We start from the raw sequence: 25,483 nt of genomic DNA, 5'->3' as shown, positions 1-25,483 counted from the left end.
AGCAAGCCTCCTGTGGGACTGAACTCGGCAGCATCATTAGTGGAAGCGAGGGTCTTAGCAGGACAGTGTAACTAGAAAACTGTCCTTTTTTATATTTTACCCAAGAAAATACCAAAGTGTTTTGACAAATATCAAGTCAGGAAAAGAAACATCAGCTGAACATGGATTCCGACTGTGAAATGCAAGGTCCATGACATTCAAGCCTTTGAGAAAAGCCACTCTGAAAGCTTCTTAGGTCATGGATTTGGCTAAACTATGGGGCCAAATCACGACCCTTGGTACAGAGGACTCTCTTCCTCATTAAAACAAAGAAAATGTAAAAGATGCTCTCCAATAATAGCATTATAATTTCACTTCAGTATCTTTTAATTACCCATCTACACAAATGACCTTAGATTAAGCACAGGCAAATATAAGTCGAAGTAACATTTACATCGAGTGTACGGTTTAAAAAAATAATACAAAGTCCATTCACAGTGCACATGAAGACATGGTTAAGTTTTAAATATTTAGATATCAAATAGCCATGATGTTTAGAAGGTAAGCATATTTCCAAGCACATTTCTACTTGCTACAGCATTTGACAGTCTACCATACGCCAGCGTAGAGGATGAAGATACGCCAGCACCGTGATTTCATTTACTGGAAAGAAAAGGATACCATGTTTCTTTTATCAGATAAATACATCTGAAATAAATAAATAGAAAATTAACTAGAAATTTGACCGTTAAGTCTACACTCTTAATTGTATTGTTTTTGTTTTAGAGACAGGGCCTCCCTGCGTACCTCTGGATTGCCTTTAACTCATGATAGTCCTGCTCTGCCACCTGAGGGCTGGGACTACTGGGGTGTGACATCCTAGAATTGCACAGTTAGGAAGTCCCACTTGCTGTCTCCCCATGTACTTTCACAGCGTCCATTTCCACTTGGTTCCTAGGTCATCTGTGGATGTCCACTGACTACAGCCTGGAAAACCACTAATCCGAGGGACTAGGAATAAGACCCAGGAGGGCTGGCTGCTCTCCCTGGAATGGCAGCTTGGTCGCTGGGCGGGGAAAGCAGCAGGCTTGCTTCCTCTGGTTCACGTTGTACACAGGCTGGGGATTTATAATCGACATCCCGACCAATTCGGTTTGCTTATCATCTACTTAAAATCCCTCAGTTCTCCAAACAGAATTTCGTTCACTCCATTCTTTGCAAATTTGGACGTGAAAAACAAATGATTTCTTGAAAAACAAATGATTTCTTGTCCAGTTAGACTTTAACTTCTGTACATCAAGTAGCTGAACTAGACAGGACACACAGGGTTGACTGCTGGACTGAACTTCATTTCCTTTCCTAGCTTCTGCATTTGATAAATACCTTGTTTTTGAGAGGTGTGTGTGGAAAGACATGTTTAGCATGAAACCAGATTAAAAATAACCCGTGGGGATGTGAAGAATGACAGGGATTTTTGGTAATCTACTTTTAGGTTGAGGTCACAAGTACTGACCCCCTCAAAGAAACAGGAGTTCTCTTTCCCTAAAAAACAAAAACAAACAAATGAAAAAACCCAAGTATACAAAGGGATACAATGCCTAGCATCAGCTTTCTCCGCTGGCCTGGGCCAGGGCCTCCAGCCACGGTTAGGTTAACATGGCTTAGGGAGACCACTCCCTGACCCCTGCTGCATCAGCACAGGGCTCTACTTAGCTCCTGTCACCAGGGTCCCACACCTAAGAGACACAAGGCACCTCAGCACTCGTGTCCTAGGAGACGGTGGATGCTGCTCTTCGCTGCTGAGAAGAGTACCTCCATTTCTTATCTGATAATTTAAATAAAATACTTACTGAATTTACAGTTTTGGGAATATTTTGCCTTCCATTCTGTCAGATTTTCAGAGAATCACAATGATCAGAGTATGTGTGTGTATATATATATACATACACAAATATGTGTGTGTATATATATATATATATATATATATAAAAAGTATGTGTGTGGGTAGAGAATTGTTACCAAAAAAATTCCAAGAAAACTGGTTAAAAAATTAACTGTGAAATAAAAACTGCAACACTGGGTATTTTTTACCAGCACAATAAAGCCTTAGTTTAAAAAAAAAAAAAAAGGGTAGCAAATGAAAGAGACGTTTAAGTAAAATATGGCATATTTGTTTCCCTTCAAGTCTTCTAACCAATATAATTTTAACACATGAAAATACTGTAACTGAACTGCAATGAATTAAACAGAATTTTCAGCTTGAAGAGGGCTGGGTCAATATTCTCCCACGTTAGAATAATTTTTATTTAAACTAATGTCTGAAAGCCGTGGTGCAGTCCTTCCCTGATGCCTGATTCAAACGTTTGACAGCACTCGGAATGAAACTGGTCACCTGATTACCTTTAATCTTCTCCATTTTGGGTCATAATTCAATGGCTCTGTCCACAGGAGAACCCCTACTATTACCATAAAGCCTCACGTAAAGCTCACAATAATCAACAAGAATTAATTACAAATGGATACAGAGAGTGTAAAATCAGCAACCGAGGTAAGCTGCTGCTATCGGCTTCCAAGGCGAGTTTTCTAAGCTGGCAATGGAGGGCTGATATTTCTCTCACTGAATATACACTGAACTGTCCAACACAAGTTAACCTGTCTGAAGCGTTCTTTTACAAACCAGCTTTCTTTCATGTGGTGAACATAAACTGAGTTATTACAGCCAAACAGTCCTGCATACCGAACACTGCAGACAGATGACAGCTTAGCAGGCAACCGTCACCATATACACAATTTATGTCTTTAAAAAAATCACCGTAAGTTTTATTCCAAAGCAACTACCATTATATGTCTGATGACATCCACAATGAATCCCATTGGTGCCACCGTGAATAGGACTCGAGAGATAACCTCCTCATCTTTGAGGAGTAAGTCTAACGGCCATGCCAATTATGTTTTCCCAATCTGTCACATCAGTACAAGCACATAAGACTGTGGGTGCCATTTTTACTGTTCTTCTGGGGTTGAAGTGCCTGTGACACACGTACGTTATTTTTACCCTATGACTTTATTTTGCATTGAAAAGGTAGAACAGGAGAAAGGAGGCAGGACAAAGACTCTGAAGTTTTCCTTCTTCGAATGTATGCAGAGGTGATTATGAGCAGGATTCTGTAAAAATAAATCCATTAGATAAATTCAGATTTGGCAAGACAAATGAAAAGACTTAAGTAACTTTATCATAGCTAATTGTTCAAATCTGTTAGATTTATTAAAACACATTATGTAAATAAATGTATATCAGAATTCATTTCTTTTTTTTCTTCAAATTTTTCCTAACATTTATTTGTGTGTGTGTATTGTATACCTGTGCCACAGTGTGGGTGTGAAAACCAGAGGACAACAGGAGTCTTGGCTTCTATCTTGTGGGTCCTGGGGATTGAACTCAGGTTGTCAGGCTTGGTGGCAAGCTCCTTTACCTGCTGACCCATCTTGCCAGCCCCAAAATCCATTTCTTTCTTTTTCTTCTTTTGAGAAGGGCTTCTCTAATGTATCCCTGGCTGGCCTGGAACTTACAGAAAAGTGTCTGTCTACCTCCTGAGTGTGTCGCCACACCCAAATCCTAGAATTCTTTCTTAAAACATTGGAACTAATGCACAGAAAAGCAAAACTACTATCCTGAGGTAGGTATGCCACACATGTGGAAATTACAAGGGAGAATACAGTCTAGTTCTCCTGGTGAAGAGCTTCAATGAGATGGATAAAGAAGCTCTGTAAGTTGACTTAATTACCTACTGTGAGCAGGAGGGTAAGATAAAGACAAATGCAGGTCAGTTTTTCAATGTAGAAAAGGAGTCACCCACGTCAGAAAATCATCATATAAAATATTTTCATTAGCCTTGGCTCTGTCCGAAATGGGTTCTAGAGAACACTTAGTTTAGCCAGAAGGTAATCAAATGATTTAAAGGTGTGGCACAACACAAAGGAAGCTGGTCCCCAGAGTCATGCTCACAAGAGGATCGCATCATAGAGAAGCAAGCCGGATACTGTCATGCAGAACCAGGAATTATTATTATTATTATTATTATTATTATTATTATTTTTGGTTTTTCAAGACAGGGTTTCTCTGCGTAGCTTTGCGCCTTTCCTAGAGCTCACTTGGTAGCCCAGGCTGGTCTCGAACTCACAGAGATCCGCCTGGCTCTGCCTCCCGAGTGCTGGGATTAAAGGCGTGAGCCACCACTGCCCGGCTTTTTTTTTTTTTTTTTTAGAACCAGGAATTATTAAGAAAGGCTTCCGAAACATGCTTTGTATTCAGTGCACCCCAGTCTGAGAGTTACTCACGTAGTACAGTCTACTTCTCCTGGTGAAGAGCTTCAATGAAAGCATCAAGTTTTTCTTGAATTTCTCTAACTTTCTCTGTGGAGATAAATACAAACACATTTACTTTTCAATGGCAGCATAAATTATTGGAGAGAATTATTATTAAATCGTCATAAAACTTCTTGAACTATTTGAGGAAAAGGAGAAACTCATTCTCACTAAACCTCCCGTGGTTCATGTCAAGGTGGTCAGAAGAACAGTAAGCAGCCCCTACCGGGAGGTGGAGGAGGAGAACACTTGCAGACCACGTTGGGAAACTATTAATGAAGCTGTGGATGCTTACACAGAACAATGCCTGTCCGCCTACCCACACAACTGCTTTACTGCATTCTTAGATTCCTCAAAGCTCTACCAAAAAACGATGAGGCTATTTTTAGGAATTAATAAGCAGAAATGGTGGCTGATGTCTTACCCAGCACGTGGGAGGCTGACTGTGAAAGGAATACCAGCCTGGGCTGCACCATCTGACCCTACTATCTCAACAACGACAGCGAGAGAACAAAACTGTCCCTCGTCTGGAAAAGGACCTTTTAAAAGTAACATGTGAAGTTACCAGGAAGGTCAGGCAACATCACCACGATGAGATGCATACTTCATTCATAATTTCAAAATGCCAGGAAATAAAGGCAAAGGAAACTGGAGAATATTTTTAACATATGAAAATACTTGTCTAGGTGTGAATGTGAAAGTTAAGAACTACAAAGAACCACTGAAAGTAGATTTTTATTTATTTGAATTTTTATTTTTTATGTTTATTGGATTCCACATACAACCTTTAATTTCTCTCCGAAATGTACACTTCTTCCACTAATATGTATGCTATTGCTGCTGACTCAGTCATGCACCTCCTGTCTTAGAACATCAGTTACACTAGGCAGTATGAGAAATGCTTCCATCCCTTCAACATAACATATCAGTAGGAATTACTAATTGATGGGAGCCGACTAGTTCAAGGCTGGTGACCGAGATGAGAGTCTGGTAAGCATCCTACTCTCTACTCAGAGGAAAGGTCATACAAGGCCTCTCTAATGGTCAACATTTATGTCTTCCATGATTAAAGAAGTTGTATTATAAAATATAAATTTTACTAGCAGTGTGCACTGGTGATGAGCGCCCAGCCAAAGGAAGGATGGTCCTTCTGTACCTTTCACAGCATCGGAGAACTCCCATACAAGGAGTGGTGTTTGCAGATGCTCTGTAATTTAGCATTTCTAATTCTTGGTATTATATTAAGAGTAAGAAAGTATGTAGAGAAGAAAGCTCTATTGTTTTGATCAAACCACTAAGACAATCTAATAACAGTTAAGGCAAGGGTGGCATTTCCTCCTTCTACAGATGAGTGAACCAGAGAAGCTAAGACAATATCAATCTCTCTCTTATAATTTTAAATTTTGTGTGCGTGTGCATGTGTGTGTTGTTAGGGAGTGTTTAGTTAGCCAAAAGACACAACAAACATTCCACTGAACTAAAGCTCAGTCTTCTCTTGGACCACTCTGGGCTTCTGATGCCCCTAAGCCAACAGGCTAAGACAGGAATAATCAATAGTGTTAGGAGGGATGACTGATCCGGACTTCTACTGGGGAAGGGGACTGCTTCTCTACAATGGAGGTAAGGAAGATTATGTCTGCGATACAGGAGATCCTTTAGGACACGTCAGTGTTACCATGTCCTCTGAGTAAGAACAACCCAATCCAAGCAGATGACAAGTGGCCCAGACCCTTCAGGGATGAAGGTACTGGCCATTTTCCCAGGGAAAGTATTAGCCCTGCTGAGGTACTTGCTGAGGGTGGAGGAAATAAAGAATGAATAGTAGAGGAAGGTAGTTATGAATACCAGACACAAAAATGAAGACAGTAACTGACATTCATGCTTCTGTACTATTCTGTTAGGAATGACTGTGCATATATGCGCATACATAAGCAGATACTCGTGCTTTCTTCCTCTCTATGTACAACATCACTGGAGATGATATCAGTGGTTAAGTGTACTACGACATCAACTGAGATATCAATTAGTGTTATCAATCTATATTTTCGTATTTGTTATGAGATACTCAAAGACTATTCCTCAAGGTGACTTTGCCACCTATTTTAAGAAAAACTTAAGTGTGGTTCTAAGTGGGAAAGTTACATCATGTTAGGTAGAATTATAACCTTGTTACTGTCTTAATTTGGAAATTAAGTATGATATAATGTAACTGGGTGTAAGTTGACAAGGACAGACTTATGATGGCTAGTCTTGGTTGCCAATTGGACACAACCTAGAGTCACATGGGAAGAGGTAACCTCAGTTGAAGAATTGCCTTGGTCAGACTGGCTTGTGGAAGATATCTTGGTTGATGATTGATGTGGGAGGGCCCAGCCTACTGTGGGTGGCACCATCCCTAGTGAGGTAGGCCTGAGCTGTATAAGAAAGCAAGCTGAGCATGAGCCAGTGAGTAAGCCACACGGCAAGCCAGTGAGCAACATTCTGGTCCTCTACGGTTTCTACTTCAGGCTCTTGCCTTGACTCTCAATGATGGACTGTGACCTGGAAGTGTAAGCCAAACAAAATTTCCTCTCCAAGTTGCTTTTGCTTAGAGTGTTTTAGTACTGAAACAGAGAAGCAAACTACAATACTTCCTGAGTCACCGTGCGGGCCCTTAGAACTTCAATCGGACTTTTCTGGAAGGCTAGCTTCCATTTCTTAATCAGCATCCAAACCAGAAAACATATTTGTTTTTCCAAATGAAGACAGTCTTAGTTTTACAACTAATTCATTTAGTTGTTTAAAAACAGGTGATTTACAATAAAAATGAGTATTTTTTAGAATTTCATATAAATGCAACTCTTTAAACCATTCTTTAAAAGAGTAGAAGAAAAGAGCTTTTCAAATTATCTCATAGCAGTTCTATGAGGAGACGATCACGGTCCTCATAAAAACCAAAACAAGCTGGGTGGTGGTGACACACGCCTTTAATCCCAGCACTTGGGAGGCTGAGCCAGGTGGATCTCTGTGAGTTCGAGGCCAGCCTGGGCTACCAAGTGAGTCTAGGAAAGGCGCAAAGCTACACAGAGAAACCCTGTCTTGAAAAACCAAAAAAACAAAACAAAACAAAAAAACCAAAACCCCAAACAAACAATAAAAACCCACCCAAACCCCGCCGAGCTTGAAAAGCATAACATGAGGGGAATCCCACAAAGGCATTTCCAGCCTCGGCAGCCCTTGATCACTCCCTGGTGGCCAGTCTATTTGGGAATGGCATGCCATACGCAGAAAGGATAATCCAATTTTATTCCATACATGATCTGAGTGTAAGTGGGCAGCCACAGGGTCAGTTTGCCAACCTCTGCCCCACCAGTGGCTTCCATCCTCCGAGGAGCGGACTGACCAGAGGTGTATGGCATAGCGGTATCACCTGCAGCAGGCAGGTCAGAGCAAGAGCTATTTGTATGAAGAGACAGAGCCCCACTGAGGAAGGTGGCTAATTCTGTCAGGTCTAAAGGGAAGTCCAGTTTTTAGAAAATAAAGCAATATTTTTTTCCCTAAATGAAAGTTATGGCACTATTTAACACAAAAATACAGACAATTCTAAGTTTCCCTTAAAAGGTTACGCTTTTATGAATAGTTTTACAATTGTAATGTCAGGACATGGCATTGCCTTGCCACACCACCTTAAGAAGGCCCCAAAGAGCATCTGAGAAGGAATGGAGGTGGGTGGTACGAGGAGAGGGATGGCTGACACCAGGAGAAAGAGCGGCGGCCAGCAGCAGCATCTCTCCCCTAAAGAACTTCACCTGTCTTTCTCCCCTGCGGTGGGTGCTGCTAAGTGCAGCGGTGAGCTAGCTCTCTGTGGGTCGTCAGTGCTTAACTGCTCGGCTGCCCGCTTTTCCCCCAGCCCCAAGAGATTCATTCCTCCTTTAAGAAGCATTCCTTAGTCTTTAATCCCAGCACTGGGGAGGTAGAGGAAGGCTGATCTCTGTAAGATTGGGGCCAACCTGGTCTATAGAGTGAGTTCTAGGACAGCCAGGGCTACACAGAGAAACCCTGTTTCAAAAATCCAAAACCCCAAAACCAACCCAAAATGAAACAAATAAATTAAACCCAAAACCAAACCAAAATCAACCAACCAAACAAAAAGCATTCCTTGCTTATTTATTCTCTTACTTTCAATCAAAGAATGTCTACTCTTTTGAAGTGATTTCAAATTTGATTTCAAAGGAGACACTTTGAAATGTCTCCTTCAGTCCTGCAGGCATCCCCGCTCACCTTCCTCTGATTTAGAAACACACAGGAGAGCAAACGGCAGTGTCTCAAGTCTACTGGAGTACCGCCTTCTACGTAAAACAGGATACATTTGGTAAAAATCACAACCGAGCACAAATCAGCACGGCTACTTGTAAAGCAAACTCCAGGCTCTCTCAAATATTTGGATTAAATATTCACATAGAGAATTCTTATAAAATCTGTGGCCTCTTTTGATAAATGAAATGGCCTCAGGGAGGGCTTAACTATTCTGTTACACAGTTCTACATGGAGTGAATTCGGAGACTCGCTCCCATTTACCCAATGTTTACTTAAAAGATGAGCCGTCTCAAACATCAATTCGTTGTGCATCTTGATTGAGTCATGAATATTCCCATAATCCTCAACTCATAAACCGCCAGCCTCAGTGAATGACGCTCCTTCTCTTTTTTCTTCTCTTTAGATGACTTGACACCCATTCACATTTTAGGTCTCTTTATCCCCACATGAAATGGCACTGCTCCTCTCAGGGCTTCTGAGTCTTCTGATACTTGCTCTAAGAGTCCCAATACAGACTAATCTGTAATTAGGTTTTGAATACACTGACTGCCAAAAGCCCTAACCTGGGAGAGGGTTCACTTCAGTGGCTAATATCAGTTTAGAACACGAACAAAGAGCCACCCACAAAACACTGAGCTGAAACAACCCCTAGACGTCGTTTGATGTCTTTAAAGAAAGCATGAAGAAATTAGCTGAGGGACTAACACAATGCACTTCAGGAACCCCTGTACCCAAAGATTCAAGCCCCTAACAGCTATCCCGTCAGAGGCTGCATGAGCACTCCAGGCTGGCCTTAGGACACCTTGTGGGTGAAGTTCTTCAGTAAAGGGCTGTTCAACGAAGGGCTGGGAATTCCTGGAACCTTTCTGCCTTTGGAGCTCACTCACTGCTTCTGAAAACGATTGCTGTTTACTGCAGAACTGGACCATATAAGTGCCCTTTAGAAACTCAGGATCTCGAGTAATCTAGCATATGGAGAAACGGGGAGACAAATTTACGAAGGGGAAATAGGAAGCCAGAACCCAAAGGTCAGAACTATAGTCAAAATTGATACCTATGATTATTTATTCACTTACTGTTTTGCCTAAAGCAAAAACTTAATTCAAACATTAAAGGGTACTATTATAAATGTGCTAGTTTATATCCCCAAAGCTGCCTTAAGAAAGATTGAGAGGAACAGTGCAACTCCATGATTGCTAATACATAAACAGCTCAATAGTGACTCATAGATAAATCTAACTTGCTTTCTTTTCTTTTTCTTTTTTTTCCTGGAGAGGGTCTCTCTAGCCTTGTCCTGTACTTCACTATGTAGACAAGGCTAGTCTCCAACTCAGAGATGGACCTGCTTCTGCCTCCTGAATGCTGGGATTAAAGGTGTATACCACCACACCTGGCTTCAAATCTAGCCTTCTTAAACCTCACCCCCTCCCACAGGGTTTCTCTGTGTAGCTCTGGCTGTCCTGGAACTTGCTCTGCAGACTAGGCTGGCCTCAAACTCAGAGATCCTCTTGCTTCTGTCTCCCAGAGTGCTGGGATTAAAGGCGTGTGTCACTATCGCCCGGTACTTTAAAAACCACTTTAAGGCAAGGTAAACACCCCTATCAGGCTCCTTTGGTGAATAGAACCTATTCATATAATTTCTAAACGTTTTGAAGTCTATTCTCCGTAAGACTTCGGCATGACCACAGAGCAGCCTTGCATTTAGGTCTACATAGCTGTTAGACTCTGGAATCTTCCTAGATGGATGGTAATACTAATTTCAGCGCAGCTACCTATGAATGATTATGGGTCTGCATTAGTTAACAACGAAGAATAGTATCATTCAAGGTGTGGCCAGTGTCCGTAGGTATAAAACCTTAACTTTTGATTATATCACACTCAATGAAAGCACTTGTATGTGGGATGGAAAATTCATCTACTTCTTGAGATACATTTATCTTTAGACAAGCCAAATTAAAAAACTGTGTATTTGGGCAATATTGTGCCTTCTCCCAGGAGTGCTTTACTACCGGCCCACACTGAGGACGGTACACTGAAGACCCAGGGCCGGGACACAGCTCAGCTGGTCGAGTGCTGCCCAACCTGCAGGGAGCCCTGGGTTCCGTTTTCAACACTGCATAAACCAGGGGGGAGGTGCAGACGGGATTGGAAGTGCAACCACCTTTGCGCTTGGGCTACAGAACAAATTCAAGGTTAACCTGGGCTACCTGAGACTTACACCACCCCCATCCCCACCACCTCTAGAAACCGAGGGTCCACTCTGAGAGGACTGAGGAGAGACATTTCTATCAGGTGTGTGTAGCAGACACATCCATCCTACTCCTGAGCTAAAGCCGTGTGGTGGTCTGGGGGCCACAGAACCAGTTAGTTATCCAGCCTTACTTTCCACTGGGCCCCGGCACTTTACGTACTGCAGTGTTACCAGCCTTAATCAAGTGCCACCTTTGTAGAAGACATTCATAGACTCACACAGTCCAACAGAGTATTCCAAATGTGGTCTTTTTCTGTTGCTGATGCTTTTAAAATCATAATTTCAAAGCATTCTGTGGGCAATGGTGGAAATGATAGTATTTGTTACATTTAACCTTTAGGGAATTCTTTTTCATGGAAGGAAAAATTATTTACATTGAATCCTTTTTATTTTAAAACTTTTTGAAAAAGGCTTGGCTATGTAGCCCAAGTTGGTCTTGAACTCATGGCAATCCTCCTGCCTCAGCTTCTTGAGTAGTGTGAATATATATATGCCCCACCATACTTTGCTATGTTCAATTCTTAGAAAAGCCAACATTAGAAGTATCTATAACACTTACTTTCAGGACTAGAAATAACAAATAATAAGCTGTTATGGCATTCATGACCATCCTTTTCTAGTAAAGGCCACAGAATCTATCATGAGGTTATAATTGTCTAATATGAGTCATTTTATTTTGTGTCCAGCACACAAAATATTTCAAATTATATCAGTTCACATTATAACAAAAATTTCAAGTTATTTGATATTCTAATTTATTAGTAATACACTGTTTTCTTTTTTTCTCTAATAGCTAAAATATACTTTGTCAAAATGAATCATTTTATTTACCCATATATTGCCAGTGTAGGAAATCTAATATCATATTTCAAAGAAATACTGACATAGGCAATTTCTTGAGAAGATGGATAAAGTCAGCAAATTATTCTGTTCCAACAAATGAAACATGACTTTAAAAATGTTATAGTTTGTCTTTTCTACTTTTCTCCTATTTTTAAAAGAACATTTTACTTTGAGTTTTGTTAAGAGGAAAGCTGAAACATTTTAAGAAAAGAAAAACCACCCAGGCAGCCCTTAAAGAGCTAGGGCATCATTTATCACTTGCAAAGACAGATTTATAAGAAGAGGGCCCCTTCTGTTCCTTTAAGAGTGCAAAACAGATGGGAAGTGAATGGGCAGTCAATAGGACAAGGAAATGCATGGGAGGTGCTGCTGCGTGCATGTTCCCAGCGTAAGAAAGGAGGCCAAGATTGTAACTGCATGACCGGGTCCTGGAGAGGGTCTTTCTTCAAGCTGTTCCAAAGACAAACGCTGCTCCTCATCCTGCTGTCAAACTGTTATAAATATTGCTTTGTCAAAAGACCTTCAGGACCGAAGCTTGAAAAAGGAGTTGTAGCAGATAAATGAATCACGGGAACGAGTCTCAAACAGCTCATTAATGTAATTTTAAGAGTAGAAGAACAATAATAAGCTCAGAGAGTGTAATTCTGACTTTGAAATTGAAAGCTTTAGTCAAGCTTACGCTGAGATGAAATGAAAAATGAAATACAAGTTATAGCTCTTAAATACGATGCTCCATTAGGCCAAGTCCTCTCCGGCTTGTTGGAAGCACAGTGCCTAGGAGGTCTAGATACTAATATAAGCTGACTTTTCCCAATTGGAAATGCTTGGGACCAGAAACTGTATTTCTGCTTTTCTAGTTGAATTCTCGAATCTGAACATCTAAAATCTAAAATGCGCCCAAATCTGAGAGTCACAGAGTATCACGTGAGCACTTAAGTTTCCAGTCTTACAGCCTTTGGATTAGAAGTGCCTGGCCTGTACTGGGGCAGTAAGAGCAAGAGGTGGGCAGATCACAGTGATTCTGGATTGATGCCACCTACTATGTAAATGAGAAGTCATCCTCAAATTTTAGTTACACTTTCTTTTTCTCAGCTGCCTGACGTGGGTGCTGGAATCAAGCTCAGGTCCTCTGTGAAACAGTCCTGTCTCTGTAGCCCAGGCTGGCCTCAAACTCACAGAGATCTACCTTCCTCTGTCTCCTGAGTGCCGAGATTAAAGACATGCACCACCCCAACTGGCTCAGACTCTAGATTTTTGACGCTTTGTTTCAACAAGAAACAGGCTCTGAAACACTCATTACCAATACAAGCTAAGAAGCGAAACTACAGGAACTGTTGTACTGACCGTCCTCACCAGCAGAAACCAGACTCAAGACAAACAGGATCACCAAACAATGCGAAAAAGGTATCAGTGCTAACAGAGGAAGCTCGGCTTTGCCATCAACATTCATGTAAACGGCTAAGTGATTAATTCAACGAACGTCACTTCCTGACTATGAGCAATGGGAGGACCGCCTCTCAAGCCTTGCACAACTTTAAAAGGTGCTCTGTGAAGTGGACAAGCATGAGGGACAGGTGGGTTTGAAGCAGGACCCGGAATCCAAATGTGAAATGACGCAGTTACGTGGAAAAATTCTCTATTTCTGAAGAGACTATGTCACCGCTTTCTCTTGATTTTAGTAATCCATGGGAAAAATTTCAGTAAAGATGAAATTAGGAAGAAACAAGTAGATCCCGAGAGAAGCAGGGCAGCAGACAAATGTTTTTTTCCTTGAACATTAGAGAATCAAGATAAAAAGGTGGGGGCTGGGCGGTGGTGGCGCACGCCTTTAATCCCAGCACTCGGGAGGAAGAGCCAGGAGGATCTCTGTGAGTTCGAAGCCAGCCTGGGCTACCAAGTGAGCTCCAGGAAAAGGCGCAAAGCTACACAGAGAAACCCTGTCTCGAAAAACCAAAAAAAAAAAAAAAAAAAAAAAGATAAAAAGGTGGTTAGTCTAGAAGGAAGGGCTGCTCCACTAATTATAAGATGGAAATAGTTGGGCATCCCTGGAGAAGGAAGACAGGACAAGGCACAAGCACATGCAGGAAGGCCATGGTCCCGAACAGGCAGAGGACTTTCAAGGAGTGACCATTAGTACACTGTATGCTACGACATGGCCTCGGGATCCCACGGCCTCTATAGAGTATCTACCTGCTCCAGAGCTTTTAGCTGTATCCATGCTGCTTGCTCTCTGAATGAGTACTTAAAACTAAGTTTGTACAAAGAAAAAGAAGTACACTGCAGACACCTGCCCGATGAGAAGCTGGATACAAGTGCTCTAACAGTGAGATCAAGGTGTGTGAGCACTCCAGGCTAACCCAGAGCCTGCAAGAAACCGGCTCTAGAAACGGCCAAGGTCACTTCCATAGCCTATTCAGCTACAATGGTAAGGGTAATAATTTCTGGTTGGGGTATTTTTCATAATGTATATGTACTAGCTTTTCCTGATAATAATAAAGGAAGACTTAAAAATGAAAACCTAAATTCTGGTAGTATACCTGCTGGATCTGTTTAAAGACAGAGCTGTGTACACAGCTCAGAGTAAGAAGTTTTGCAAAAAAGAGGAGATAAAAGATTAAAAACAAAACAAAACAAAACAATCTTGAATTCCCGTCCCAGAAAGAGGGCAAGAACATATTTCACTTACTTAGGTGAAGTAAAAAATAGCAACCTTCTACAATTCAAAGTATTAAACTGGAACAGATCAAAGAGATGTATAAGGAATAATTAAAATGGACTATGGAAGGTAACAGTGAAAGAAAAATCTCCCTAAAGTGAACCTTCAAAGCAACACTGCAGTACGTTGTTCCCACAGGACAGGTCAGATGGCTCAGGAAACAGACCACACTGACTTCAACAATGCGGCGAGCCGTTCTCGTACAGGCCTATCCAATGTGCCCTGGTAATACTACATGGAGACCTTGACTGGAGAAATAGCATATCATGTCTAGATCTCATCATTCCCATGATAGGATAATTCAGATGCTGAAATTTTTAAGGGAATTTTGCACTGTATTCATTGGGAGGAAAAGTTTAGAAATATATGATAGTAAAATATCAAAATTCTTTTGGCCTTAACCGATATCTTCACCTACTCTAAGAATTGTGCTTTACATTGAGCACGCCTTTAATCCTAGCACTCAGAGGCAGAGGTAGGTGGATCTCTATGAATTCCAGGCCAGCCCCGACCGCATAGTGAGACCTTTTCTCAAAAAACCAAAAGGGGGTGGGGAGAAGCAGTGTATTTCCCACACACTGGTGTAGGGCGTCTCTAGTGGGTCTCTTTTGAGTTCTCTTTTTCACAGTATCTGTTCATGGCTTGCTTAATTTTATTTTTTATGTATTTTCATAAGACAGCAGATTATAGTGTGATTAGATTTGCATTCCCACTACTAGGTTCTGTTTTTTTTTGCATTTTAGAATTGGAGAGAACACACAAAAACATAAAATTTGAAAAGGCAGGGCTGAAGAAATGGCTCGGAGGTTAAGGGCACTGGCTGCCCTTCCAGAGGACCCAGGGCCCTCTTCTGTTCTTCTCAGGCACGAGGCATGTGTATACTGCGCTTACATGCTGCAGGTAAAACATTTATATACATAAAATAAAAGGATTACAAAAATCTTTAAAAGGAATTTTGAAAAAGATTAACCCCAACTTTAAATTTATTATTCCATTCTAATATTGCTCATTAAGGAAATGGTAAGCATTATTAGAAGGGGAGGAAAACCCCCCAATTTCTAGTTTTAAATATGCACACTGGCTTCTATAATACTATATAAACAGAACTTCCTTTAAAGCAGTGGTTCTCAATCTGTGGGTTGTGGCCCCTTTGGAAACCCTTTATCTCAAAAATAATTACATTATGATTCATAACAGTAGCAAAATTACCATTATGAAGTAACAATGAAAACAATTGTATGGTTTGGTCACCACAACATGAGGAACTGTATTAAAGGGTCACAGCACTGGGAAGGTTGAGAAGCACTGCCCTAAAGTGATCAAGTACGTTGATGTGGTTATGCACACCTTTAATAATAATAAATATGTTGGTGTGGTTATGCACACCTTTAATAATAATAAATACATTGGTGTGGTTATGCACACCTTTAATAATAATAAATACGTTGGTGTGGTTATGCACACCTTTAATCTCATCAGTTGGGGTTGGAGGACAGAGGCAGGCAGATTTCTGAGTTCCAGGCCAGTCAGAGCTATATAGTGACTGTCTTAAAACAAAACAAACAAAAATCCCCAATTTATAGATTATTGAAAGTAACATTGTTTTTATTCTCATTTAGAATCATAATCTCATTTATAATAATGAATTATAAATTATAATTTAAAAATATTTATAATAATCTAAAACTGCATTTAAAGCAATAAAGGAGATATTTGCTAACAGTGTTGAACATAGCAGCCTATACAATATAAAGTAGATATCCTTTTAATTATACACCAATTAATTCCTCAATCATGACCTTAAAAAAACAGAACTGGGCCATGAAAAGTGTACTTTCATCCGAAGACTCAGTTTGCGTCTGCATGTCCTCATCAGTAACGGGAAAGCACACTCTGGAGGCCTCGCCCGGGAACTGTGTGTAAATAACTACTTCTCAAACCAGAGGTCTCTTCCTCAGGGTCACTTTATTCTTTGTCAGCTCCAGCCGTCTTGGGCTAGAACACAAAGCAGAGCCCGCCTTGGGCATGCAGACTCCAGGTAAAAATAATTCTTTACTGTTTCCCTCAGATGATCTATTTCACCTTAGTATGAGAAATACCTCACAATGGCAGAACTTACAAAAGTAGAGACTTTTATCCAGAAAAGATGGTTTCAAGAGTTACCAGTAACGTAAAACAGAAATGTTTATTCTGTAGTAAAAAGTATTAATCTTTCCTTTTTACAAACATACATATATCTAGAAATTACCTTTTCAAAACACTTGAATGCCAAAGAAAATGTGTTTCAATAAACTTAAATTCTTAATGTTAGAAATTATTAATTTTTTTGTATGTGAACCTGATGGGCTGGCTATTAGGAAATCACTGGGGGCCCATAAATCAGTGGTTTCCATACAGTGGAGCCAGACTACAAGGAGTAAGGGAGGTGTGGGTACCAGAGTGAATATGGCAAATGTGAGCTGCTCGCAAGGGATGAAACCGGAGCTTCTGGCGAGACAGAGAAGAAAGGTCTCTGGCACCTCCAGTCTCCCCCTTTGAAGTCTAGAGAAGGGCTAATGAAAGTCAGTATTAAGATCGTGATCAAGCATTCACTGACCGTGTGATATATAACACAGGCTACAGCAGTCATAAATGAACCAAATCATTCTGCTAGGGTGGGTCAATCACAGCAGACCCGAGAATATTTTCTTTAAATGATTCTTTTGGCTGACTTACTGTTATGGAGTGGGAAGGCAGTATTCTTTCTGCTCAATTAGACAGCTGTGGCAGTAGCTGAGTATGCTTTTAATCACCTAGGGAAGGCAAGTAAGCAGGGAGGAGGAAAAATATTGGCTTAGGTCAAATGATAATGACCTAGGAGAAGATGTGAGAAAGAAAGCGAAAGGAAAGAAGAAACTGTCCTGGAGGGCTGAGAGAAAGGAGGCCGGGAGGTCTGGTCCTGGCTGCTCACCTGCTCTTCCCTATTATTCCGACTGGACCTTACCTTTCTCTTTCTTTTTAAAAGGCTTATTTTTTTTCGATTTTAGTGTATGTCTGAGTGCCTGCATGTCTGTGTGCACAGTGCTTGTAGGTCTGGTGCCTACAGAGGCCAGAAGAGGGTGTTGGATCTCCTGGAGCTGGAGTTACAGGCAGTTGTGAGCTGCTTGCTCTGAGTCCTGGGAACTGAACCTCGGGCCTTTGCAAGAACAATGAAGAGCCACCTCTCCAGTGCCCTCTTTTCTTTTCTGGACCTGGGTACCTAAAACTCAATGCTATCCTCTTCTTTCAAATGTGTTAAAGCTGACTTCCTTTGTTAAGTCTGCAGAAGGAAAACAGACATTCGACTGCATCTGGAGCTCAAAGGCCTTAACAAGTTCGTGACAGTCACATACTATGCCAACTAATGAAGAGAAAACTGCCTTGCTGTGAATATGAATAGGAGAACTCTGTAGAATACATGGGATGGGGAAGTAAGTGATGGTGGTGAAGGATCACAGAGAACTTTCCTTTCATGCCCCTTAGGGTCCACATCCAGAATACAGTAACCCTTGTGGGATGGTGTTTGCCCCCACATTTTCAGGACCACTGATCTCATCTGTGACAGCAGCAGGCACCAGCCAGATTAGAAATAGAAAGCAATCAACAGAAACTAAATCTCAGGCTCACCTGACATTTTTCCTTTCTAGATATACTAGAATAAAAACATCCCAGCTAACTACGCTTCTATTAGCTATGTCCGACCTGCTTTTTAATTCAGAGTTTAACAAAACATGCAGAAATTCTTACAGTTATCCTATAAATTAGGATGGTGTTTGAGTCACTGAAAGCATCTTTGTACACCTAGGCGGCTTTGATAAATTTCTAATCTTGGGTTTGCAAATGAAGTCTTAGGTAATTCTGTTGCTTTCTTTTTTGTTCTAATTAAAAAAAAAATGAACAAATACATGTGTTCTGTCATTAAGTAATATTACCCACCATGAACAGAGTTCTCGTAGCAAACATGACTTATGTTGCTAAATACCTGGTAATTCAGAGACAAACCCTTGTGTCTGCAGTCTCTATGGCCAAGTGTTAGCGTCACCAGGGACTGTCACATAGCCTAAGACACAGGGATTGTCTCTTTGCTCTTTTCTAATTATCAAGAGAAAGCACAGGATGGCGGATAAGAGGAGACTGGGAATGTGAAGAAACACAAAGAGGAGCCCGAACAGCATTGTATACGCTCAAGAGAAACAAACTCCAAGTTTCCAGTCACAATTGCTTGCTGTCTGGGAGATGCTCAGGCATCAAACAATAAAGAACAGTCAACAGAGGCAAGAGGCCGAGCACGCTGCTGCTCTCCTGCTCTCTAATCCCCCTGAGCTCTGGGAAAAAGGCCAGCTGTGGCCACCTCGTGTAGGATGGAGGCAGTCAGCAGAGCAGATTAACCGGGGGCGGGGAGAGGGGATATTGCAAAATTCTAAATTAACAGCCACTTTGATTTTACTGCTTTTAACATGAAGGTCATTCAACTATAGTATTACAATAAGTTTGCACAATGACAGCCAGAGTTCATTATTGTTTTCATATTCCATATATATTTTTATTTTATTTTTATAGTGGTAAATGAGAAGGAATGCACAGAAACTTGGTGGAGAACATTGCAACACTCCCAATCCTGTTCAACAAAAACCATGAAGTTAGAATGACAGCCAGTTAAAGTTTAAAGGGTTGGTACATCTCCTAGCTCAGGTATGGACACAAGCACACGAAGAGCTCTTAGTGTAGGGCCTGGAGCTGTGGTTCAGTTGGGAGAGTCTGATAAGCATGGGAGAAGCCCTGGTGTTTTGGGCCTGGAACCCTTAATCAAGTACTCAGAAGGTGAGAGCAAATCGCAAGTTGAGCATGAAGTTCTAAGTCATTCTAGATACATTAGAGAGTTTGAGACCAGCACAGGGGTTAACATCTAGGGTTTGGGCAACTCTGATTATAGTGGGATCTGGCAGTCTGGAGACAGTTTACACGTCATATAAGATGCATGTTGGTGTTTCTTTAGCCAGATGTTTTCACAGAGTGAAAGCCTTAGCTCCAAAGCTTCTTACATGGCAGGAAGGACGGAGGACAAGCTACTATGTACACAATCCAATACAAAGAGTACACACACGTACACACACACACACACACACACACACACACACACACACACACACACACACACACACAGAGTTTCCAAAGCTGTAATAAATTTAAAATATCTGGGATCAGATAGTTTCTAAGTCTCCATTTTTTAATCTGTAAAATGAAAAAAATAGCTACTTCAAAAGGCTGCAGTGGAGACCCCAATGAGAACTTAGGGAAAGCAGTTTTCTGGCCTAAGACAAGTCAGTTCACATCCATCAACAACTAACTTCATGTTTTATTAGAGAGCCAGAAAGTTTATAACATAAACAGGAAAAGAATCCTTTCTCGGAACAAGCTGTCTAAATGACTACAAATATCCCTTTAATTCTTTGCTGACTCTGAATACACAAGGAATCAAAAGAATAACTTGGAGCCTGGCAGTGGTGGCACATGCCTTTAATCCCAGCACTGGGAGGCAGAGGCAGGCAAATCTCTGTGAGTTCGAGGCCATTCTGGTCTACAGAGCGAGATCCAGGACGACACAGAGAAACCCTGCCTCAAAAAGACAGACAAACAAACAAACAACAACAACAAAAACCCAATCCAAACCAAACCCAAACCCAACAAAGTATAACTTGGGTTTTAGTGGACAGGAGTTAAGTAAAAGAATTTTACCCTATACTGATGAAACTTTCCCATTGTTACTATTGCCCAGATATTCAGTTTTCAAGGTGGGAAAACATAATCAACAAATCTCAGAATGTAAGCACTCTTATTTTATATGGTGACAATCAAAATCCAACATTATAGGAGGAACAACTTGTCATGCCACAGAAGGTATTTTAACATAACTCTCTCCATTTTAATAGATGGGGCATACTACTAAAAAATTCATAGGTAATCCAAATATCTACCTTCACAGTCAGTACTGTTTTTAGACACTATAACAATCTGTTGGACTTTTACTACAGAATCAAGGTTCTCATGAAGGTTATAGTGGGCTGTTTATATACTGTGGGGAGATACCATGAATAAGAATTGAGGTAGGAAGACAAGCTGTGTATCTTACTCAATGGTCCATGAGGTATTCAGTCTTTTGACATCTTCACAGATTATGTCTATGAGCCTCACTTTCTGTAATGTATTTTCACACGAAACTGATCTTTAGCTAGAAACAAACTTCCTTTTCCTGTTTTATCAAAAAACAAACCACCCGGCTCACAGAAAGACTGTAACAACACTACAAACTGCTTATCTCTCCCCAGAAACAGTTACTGTTACTAGGCTTCTTCACATCTAAATGTTGCTGTAAACTAGCTGGAAGCCAGTGCATTTTCTTAAATGACCACAACCGAATAATGAAGCCTTAGAAACCAACGCGGATGTAGTACTTCTAAGAAACACCAGCCTGACTCTCTGCCTGCCTGATGATGCCATTGGAACAGACTCGGTATTTTAGGTCCTCTGCTTGCTCTCAGTGTGGACTACTTCTTTAGTCTTGTCTTGTCTCTGATGCATTAACAACTGCAGGCCAGGTACTCGTTCTGCAGAGGACTCTACCTTGGCTTTGTCTGATGCCCCATCACACTAAAGTAATGTGTCTTTAGGAAGAATGGCCTCTTCTCAGTGGCCAATCCATTCAGTGTCTTAGGATTTTGATTTGACCATGCGATTCATGTGGTGACTGCTCAGTTTCTCCATGACAGTTACCTTTCACTTTAAAAATTAATAGCTATTTTTTTTGGAAACAATTTTGAATAGGTATTTTCTTTTCTTTTTTAAAAATTATTTATTTATTTGTATTTTATGTGCATTGGTGTTATGCCTGTTCACATGTCTGGGTCAGGGTGTCAGATCTTATAGTTACAGACAGTTGTGAGCTGCCATGTGGGTGCTGGGAATTGAACTCAGGACCTCTGGAAGAGCAGTCAGTGCTCTTAACCGCTGAGCCATCTCTCCAGTCCCTGAATAGGTATTTTCTATTGAGATATTTTGAGAATATTCTATTCTTCACCACTACTTGCATTCCCTCCCGATATAATTCTCAGCTCATGGATCTGTGTTTCACTCAATAAGCTACAATTTGTCTCTGTCTCAATACCCTGAGGTCTAGCCAGCTGCAGATCAAACAGTGTCTGTGTCACGTGACAGACACACCACACTTCAAACACATCCTTACTTCTTACCCCAAAGTGGTCCAGGCTCATCCTGTCCTTCGCACGCTTCAGCTATGGAAACCACTGTGTGTGTCCACAGTCTTGGCTTCTTTCAACAAGCCTCCTCACACAAGAAGTGGGCTTTATTCCCATTTCTTGGTTCTCCTAACCGTAGTTTCACTGCTTTACTTTGGTAGAGAATGACAGCAAATGGTGAGAGAATGCTGCACTACTTACAAATGCACTTTAATGAACAATCAGTTGGTGAGTATCCAGAGTGATGACTGAGGACAGGTAAATTTATGACTGGCGAAACATGAATGTCACCAACATTTTAGTCAATTCTATGTGACACCATTCTTTACAATTTTGAACTTAGAGTTAAATCTCTAAGTTAATGCATCTGTAATACTAGATACCTTGTTCACTACAATACAGCTGTGACTAATAAACCTAGAGAGCAGTCTGGCTGGAAGCATCTACGACCATATTCCCAATCCTCAGACCGAAGAGCAACAGTGAGGAAAAGGCGCTTTCAGAACTCTAAACTACAGGGTAGTCATGGCTCATCTCCTTAGTGTGACTGATGAAGCTGAGTCATGGGTGAGACCCCTGCTTTTAAGAACATTATTTGGAACATTAACACCATAGCTCTATTTGCACGCAAGTCACAAATCACTTCATATGATTGCTTTCTTAGGAAAACTACCAGAACACGGAACTCAGCTTGACGGAGCACAGATCTGAGTTGCCAGTGTACTTTCTTTAAATAATCAAATTACAACTGGAGAGTAATGGGTAACCGTACAGGCTCTATTACAAGTCATGAAAACGCACATTACTTTTCTGTCACTTAAAAATGTAGAAGCTGGTAAAACTCACTGAAGTAAGTCACAGTCTAATAGCTATGTCCTGCGGGACACAGAATTGTACACACTGTGACAAGGACAAGCCTTTTCTGTAACAGCACGGACAGCATGGGATTATGAGTCAGGGACTCCCAAACGCTCGCTGGATGGACTTCCCTATCAATCACAACAGGCATCTCACAGTAAAGGAGGGGCTCGGAGGACCCTATGTACGACACAGCAAGAGCGGACCAGCTTGCACACGGGCTTCTGCACAGCACAAACAGGACAGACACGGAAATAAAAGAGATACAGCTAAAGAATAAAGAGAGAAGAAAGCAAGAGTGCCCAGAGAAAGCAATGGGAGCTCAACAGCAGCAAGAGCACCCGGGATGAGGTGGTGCAGAGGAGAAGGGTGCGGAGCTGCAGCGCGGTCACACAACCCAGAGCCCTGCCTGCTGCCTGGCGCGTTCGTGACTGACCGCAGAACTAGACTCAGCTTACACACTGCTGTGAAGCTGGAAAAGCTCCTTCCCAGTCAGTGTTCGCGTTCTTTACTGCCAGAGAGCGTACAGAGTTAAGTACACTCTGAAAGGAAACAGTTTCGTAAGCTCAGAGAAGGGGCACTTATAAATGTAAGGTAGCCTCTGACAGAGCCCTGACTACCAACAGTTGTATATAACGTTAATGCTTCTCTGATCACCGCGGGCTCTCAAAGATCCAAGCAAGTCTTCATGCTAGGAACTAATCAGCCTTTAAGAACCAACCATGCTTCAAACAAGCAAGGCTGTGGGCGGGATGATATAGATGCAATGTCCAACCGGGGCTAATAGGACGTTGGCAGCCTGGCCCCACGATGCAGATCTGTGTGTGGTAACCTGACGCAGGGTGCTGGACTACAAGCAGGACAAAGCCTGCTCTGGCTTCGGGGAGAGGACTCACAGGAGATGGGGAGGGAGAGCTGGGAAAGACAAGATGGGCAGTTCTGGACACGAAGGTCAGAGCACGAGCTGGGTGAGAGAACTCGCTGAGGAAGAGCAGTCTCTAACAGGGTGTCCCAGCCTGCACGGTAAAAAGTGCATCGGCACAGGATGTGAGGCACTGTGGCGGTGATCTGGCACAGGACGGCCAAGATCCACGCTGGGTGAAAAGACCGTTTTTTGTGAAGAAGGGGGCAGCAAAAAGTTTGGTTACACATCACGAGGACTGATCAAAATAAATAACAATGCTAAGGAGTCTAGAAGCTGGTTTCTCCCTGTCAGGAGTTACAAGTATGGGAAAGAGCAAAGCCAAGAAAGAACAAACCTGACAGGATTGGATACAACTTGGAAGCATCGGCATTCACTTCAGTCTTTGATAGATAACACAGTTAGGAGTGGGTATGCGTGTGTGTGTGTGTGTGTGTGTGTGTGTGTGTGTGTGTGTGTGTGTGTGTGTGTGTGTGTGTGTATCTGTGCGTACACACATATGCTTGAGCACACACGTACACACACACACACCTTTCTACTGAGAAGGTCTGGGAACTCACATAACAAGCGTATCTAGTTCTCAGACCTTGATTCCTAAATACCATTCTTTAAAAGAAAGAAAGAATGAATGAGTCTGGAACACTGTGGTATGGCAGGACAATACTGAATAAGAGATGAATGAGTCTAAGGATTAGATACAGTGACACTCTGACTTTGGGACTTGCTAGGAGAAAGATCTTTATTCCTAGGAAACACGTTCAAGTATTTGGAAGTGATAAGATTTCAGGTCAATGTCGTATTTTAGCACTTCAGAAGAAAACAAGTTCTTCCTAGGGAGCTGTAACTTTTTTTAAGCAGAGACATGGGGATGGGGAAGGGCTCAGGAAGCAGGGTGGGAGGAAGGAAGTACTTACTGAGGTCTTCAGCCAGCTGAACCCGTTTGCCAGTCAGCAATTTAATCTTCTTCTCCCCGTCTTCAGCAAAGTCTTCTAATACCTCTTTAACATTTTTTTCTAGTCGCCTAACTGTTCAAAGCAAATAAAAACCCCGAAGAGCACCATTTTTATGAATGCACAGAATGAAAAAATCCCGCATATAGTGAAAACTCTGTATCGTCATGTTAGCTCTACATGAACTCACGTTTCTCACTTCCTAGTGCATCTGTCAGCACAAACCCGACCCATATTCTGAGGACCACATGTTCTTAAGCCATAGCACTAACAGACACACAGACTCCAAACCACAGAGCAATGCTCAGGACGCCACTCTCTTTATCCTAATTTTGATCTAATGAAGTAGATACATAGCACCTCTTATCCCTACCATTTTCTAATTGTAATTTCTTTTTTACTAATATTTTAAAGCAAATTCCGATTCTGAGGTTTCTAATTCAATCTGTGTTTTAGGAATTACCTTACCTTCAGTGTTTGTAAGCTGCTGTCTTAACGTATTGGCAGTGATAGCCAGCATACGCTGTATTCGCCAGAACAGGACCACGTCATTGCATTCCAGCTGAAGTAGTGAACAGTTGAGATCAGATGCAAAGTTAAAAACAAAGCCTTTACTAAACACATAGAACTTATTTCCTAAGCTTTAGTAAAAATATCAGTGCTTATCTAGTAATACATACATGTTTCCTTTGAGCTGAAATAAACCAGAAAAACACTTAGAAGCTTCAATTTGATAACAACACAGATTAGCAGAGCTTCTGCAAGGGCTAATTTAAAGAACTTCTGTTTGTACGAAAGTGCTCGAAAGGCATCAGTCTGCTGCCACCTAGGGGTTACTTTAAAAGGTGTGAGAGCTATATCCATTACAAGAACTAGTTCAAGAGTCCAGTGATGTGAGAAAATTGTGACACATAAAAAATACATAATAAAGTAGTTTTGCTATATGGTCTCCACCACACATGTGGTTGGCTATGCTCTACACACATCCTCCCCTTATAGAAAAACATAAAAATGCTTCAAGTCACTCTGGGG

General features: G+C 41.4%; 1 protein-coding gene across 4 annotated transcripts in view; it reads right to left on the bottom strand.

Moving 5' to 3' along the window:
* Positions 1-3,024: 3,024 nt before the first annotated feature.
* Positions 3,025-25,483, bottom strand: part of Opa1 (OPA1 mitochondrial dynamin like GTPase) — a 74,872-nt gene continuing 52,413 nt past the window's right edge. For all 4 annotated transcript variants that reach the window (XM_006974472.4, XM_006974474.4, XM_006974471.4 and 1 more), the window contains 4 exons: positions 24,920-25,013; positions 24,416-24,526; positions 4,318-4,392; positions 3,025-3,144 (listed from right to left, as the gene is read on the bottom strand). In XM_006974472.4, the coding sequence (XP_006974534.1) occupies positions 4,328-4,392; positions 24,416-24,526; positions 24,920-25,013 (270 nt within the window). In that variant the 3' untranslated portion in view covers positions 3,025-3,144; positions 4,318-4,327. The remainder of the gene's footprint in view (positions 3,145-4,317; positions 4,393-24,415; positions 24,527-24,919; positions 25,014-25,483) is intronic.

This window comes from Peromyscus maniculatus, chromosome 12 (genome assembly GCF_049852395.1).
Source record: "Peromyscus maniculatus bairdii isolate BWxNUB_F1_BW_parent chromosome 12, HU_Pman_BW_mat_3.1, whole genome shotgun sequence".
NCBI classification, from domain to species: domain Eukaryota; kingdom Metazoa; phylum Chordata; class Mammalia; order Rodentia; family Cricetidae; genus Peromyscus; species Peromyscus maniculatus.
The sequence above is the reverse complement of the archived record's forward strand: the minus strand, read 5'-3'. Positions and strand labels throughout refer to the sequence as shown.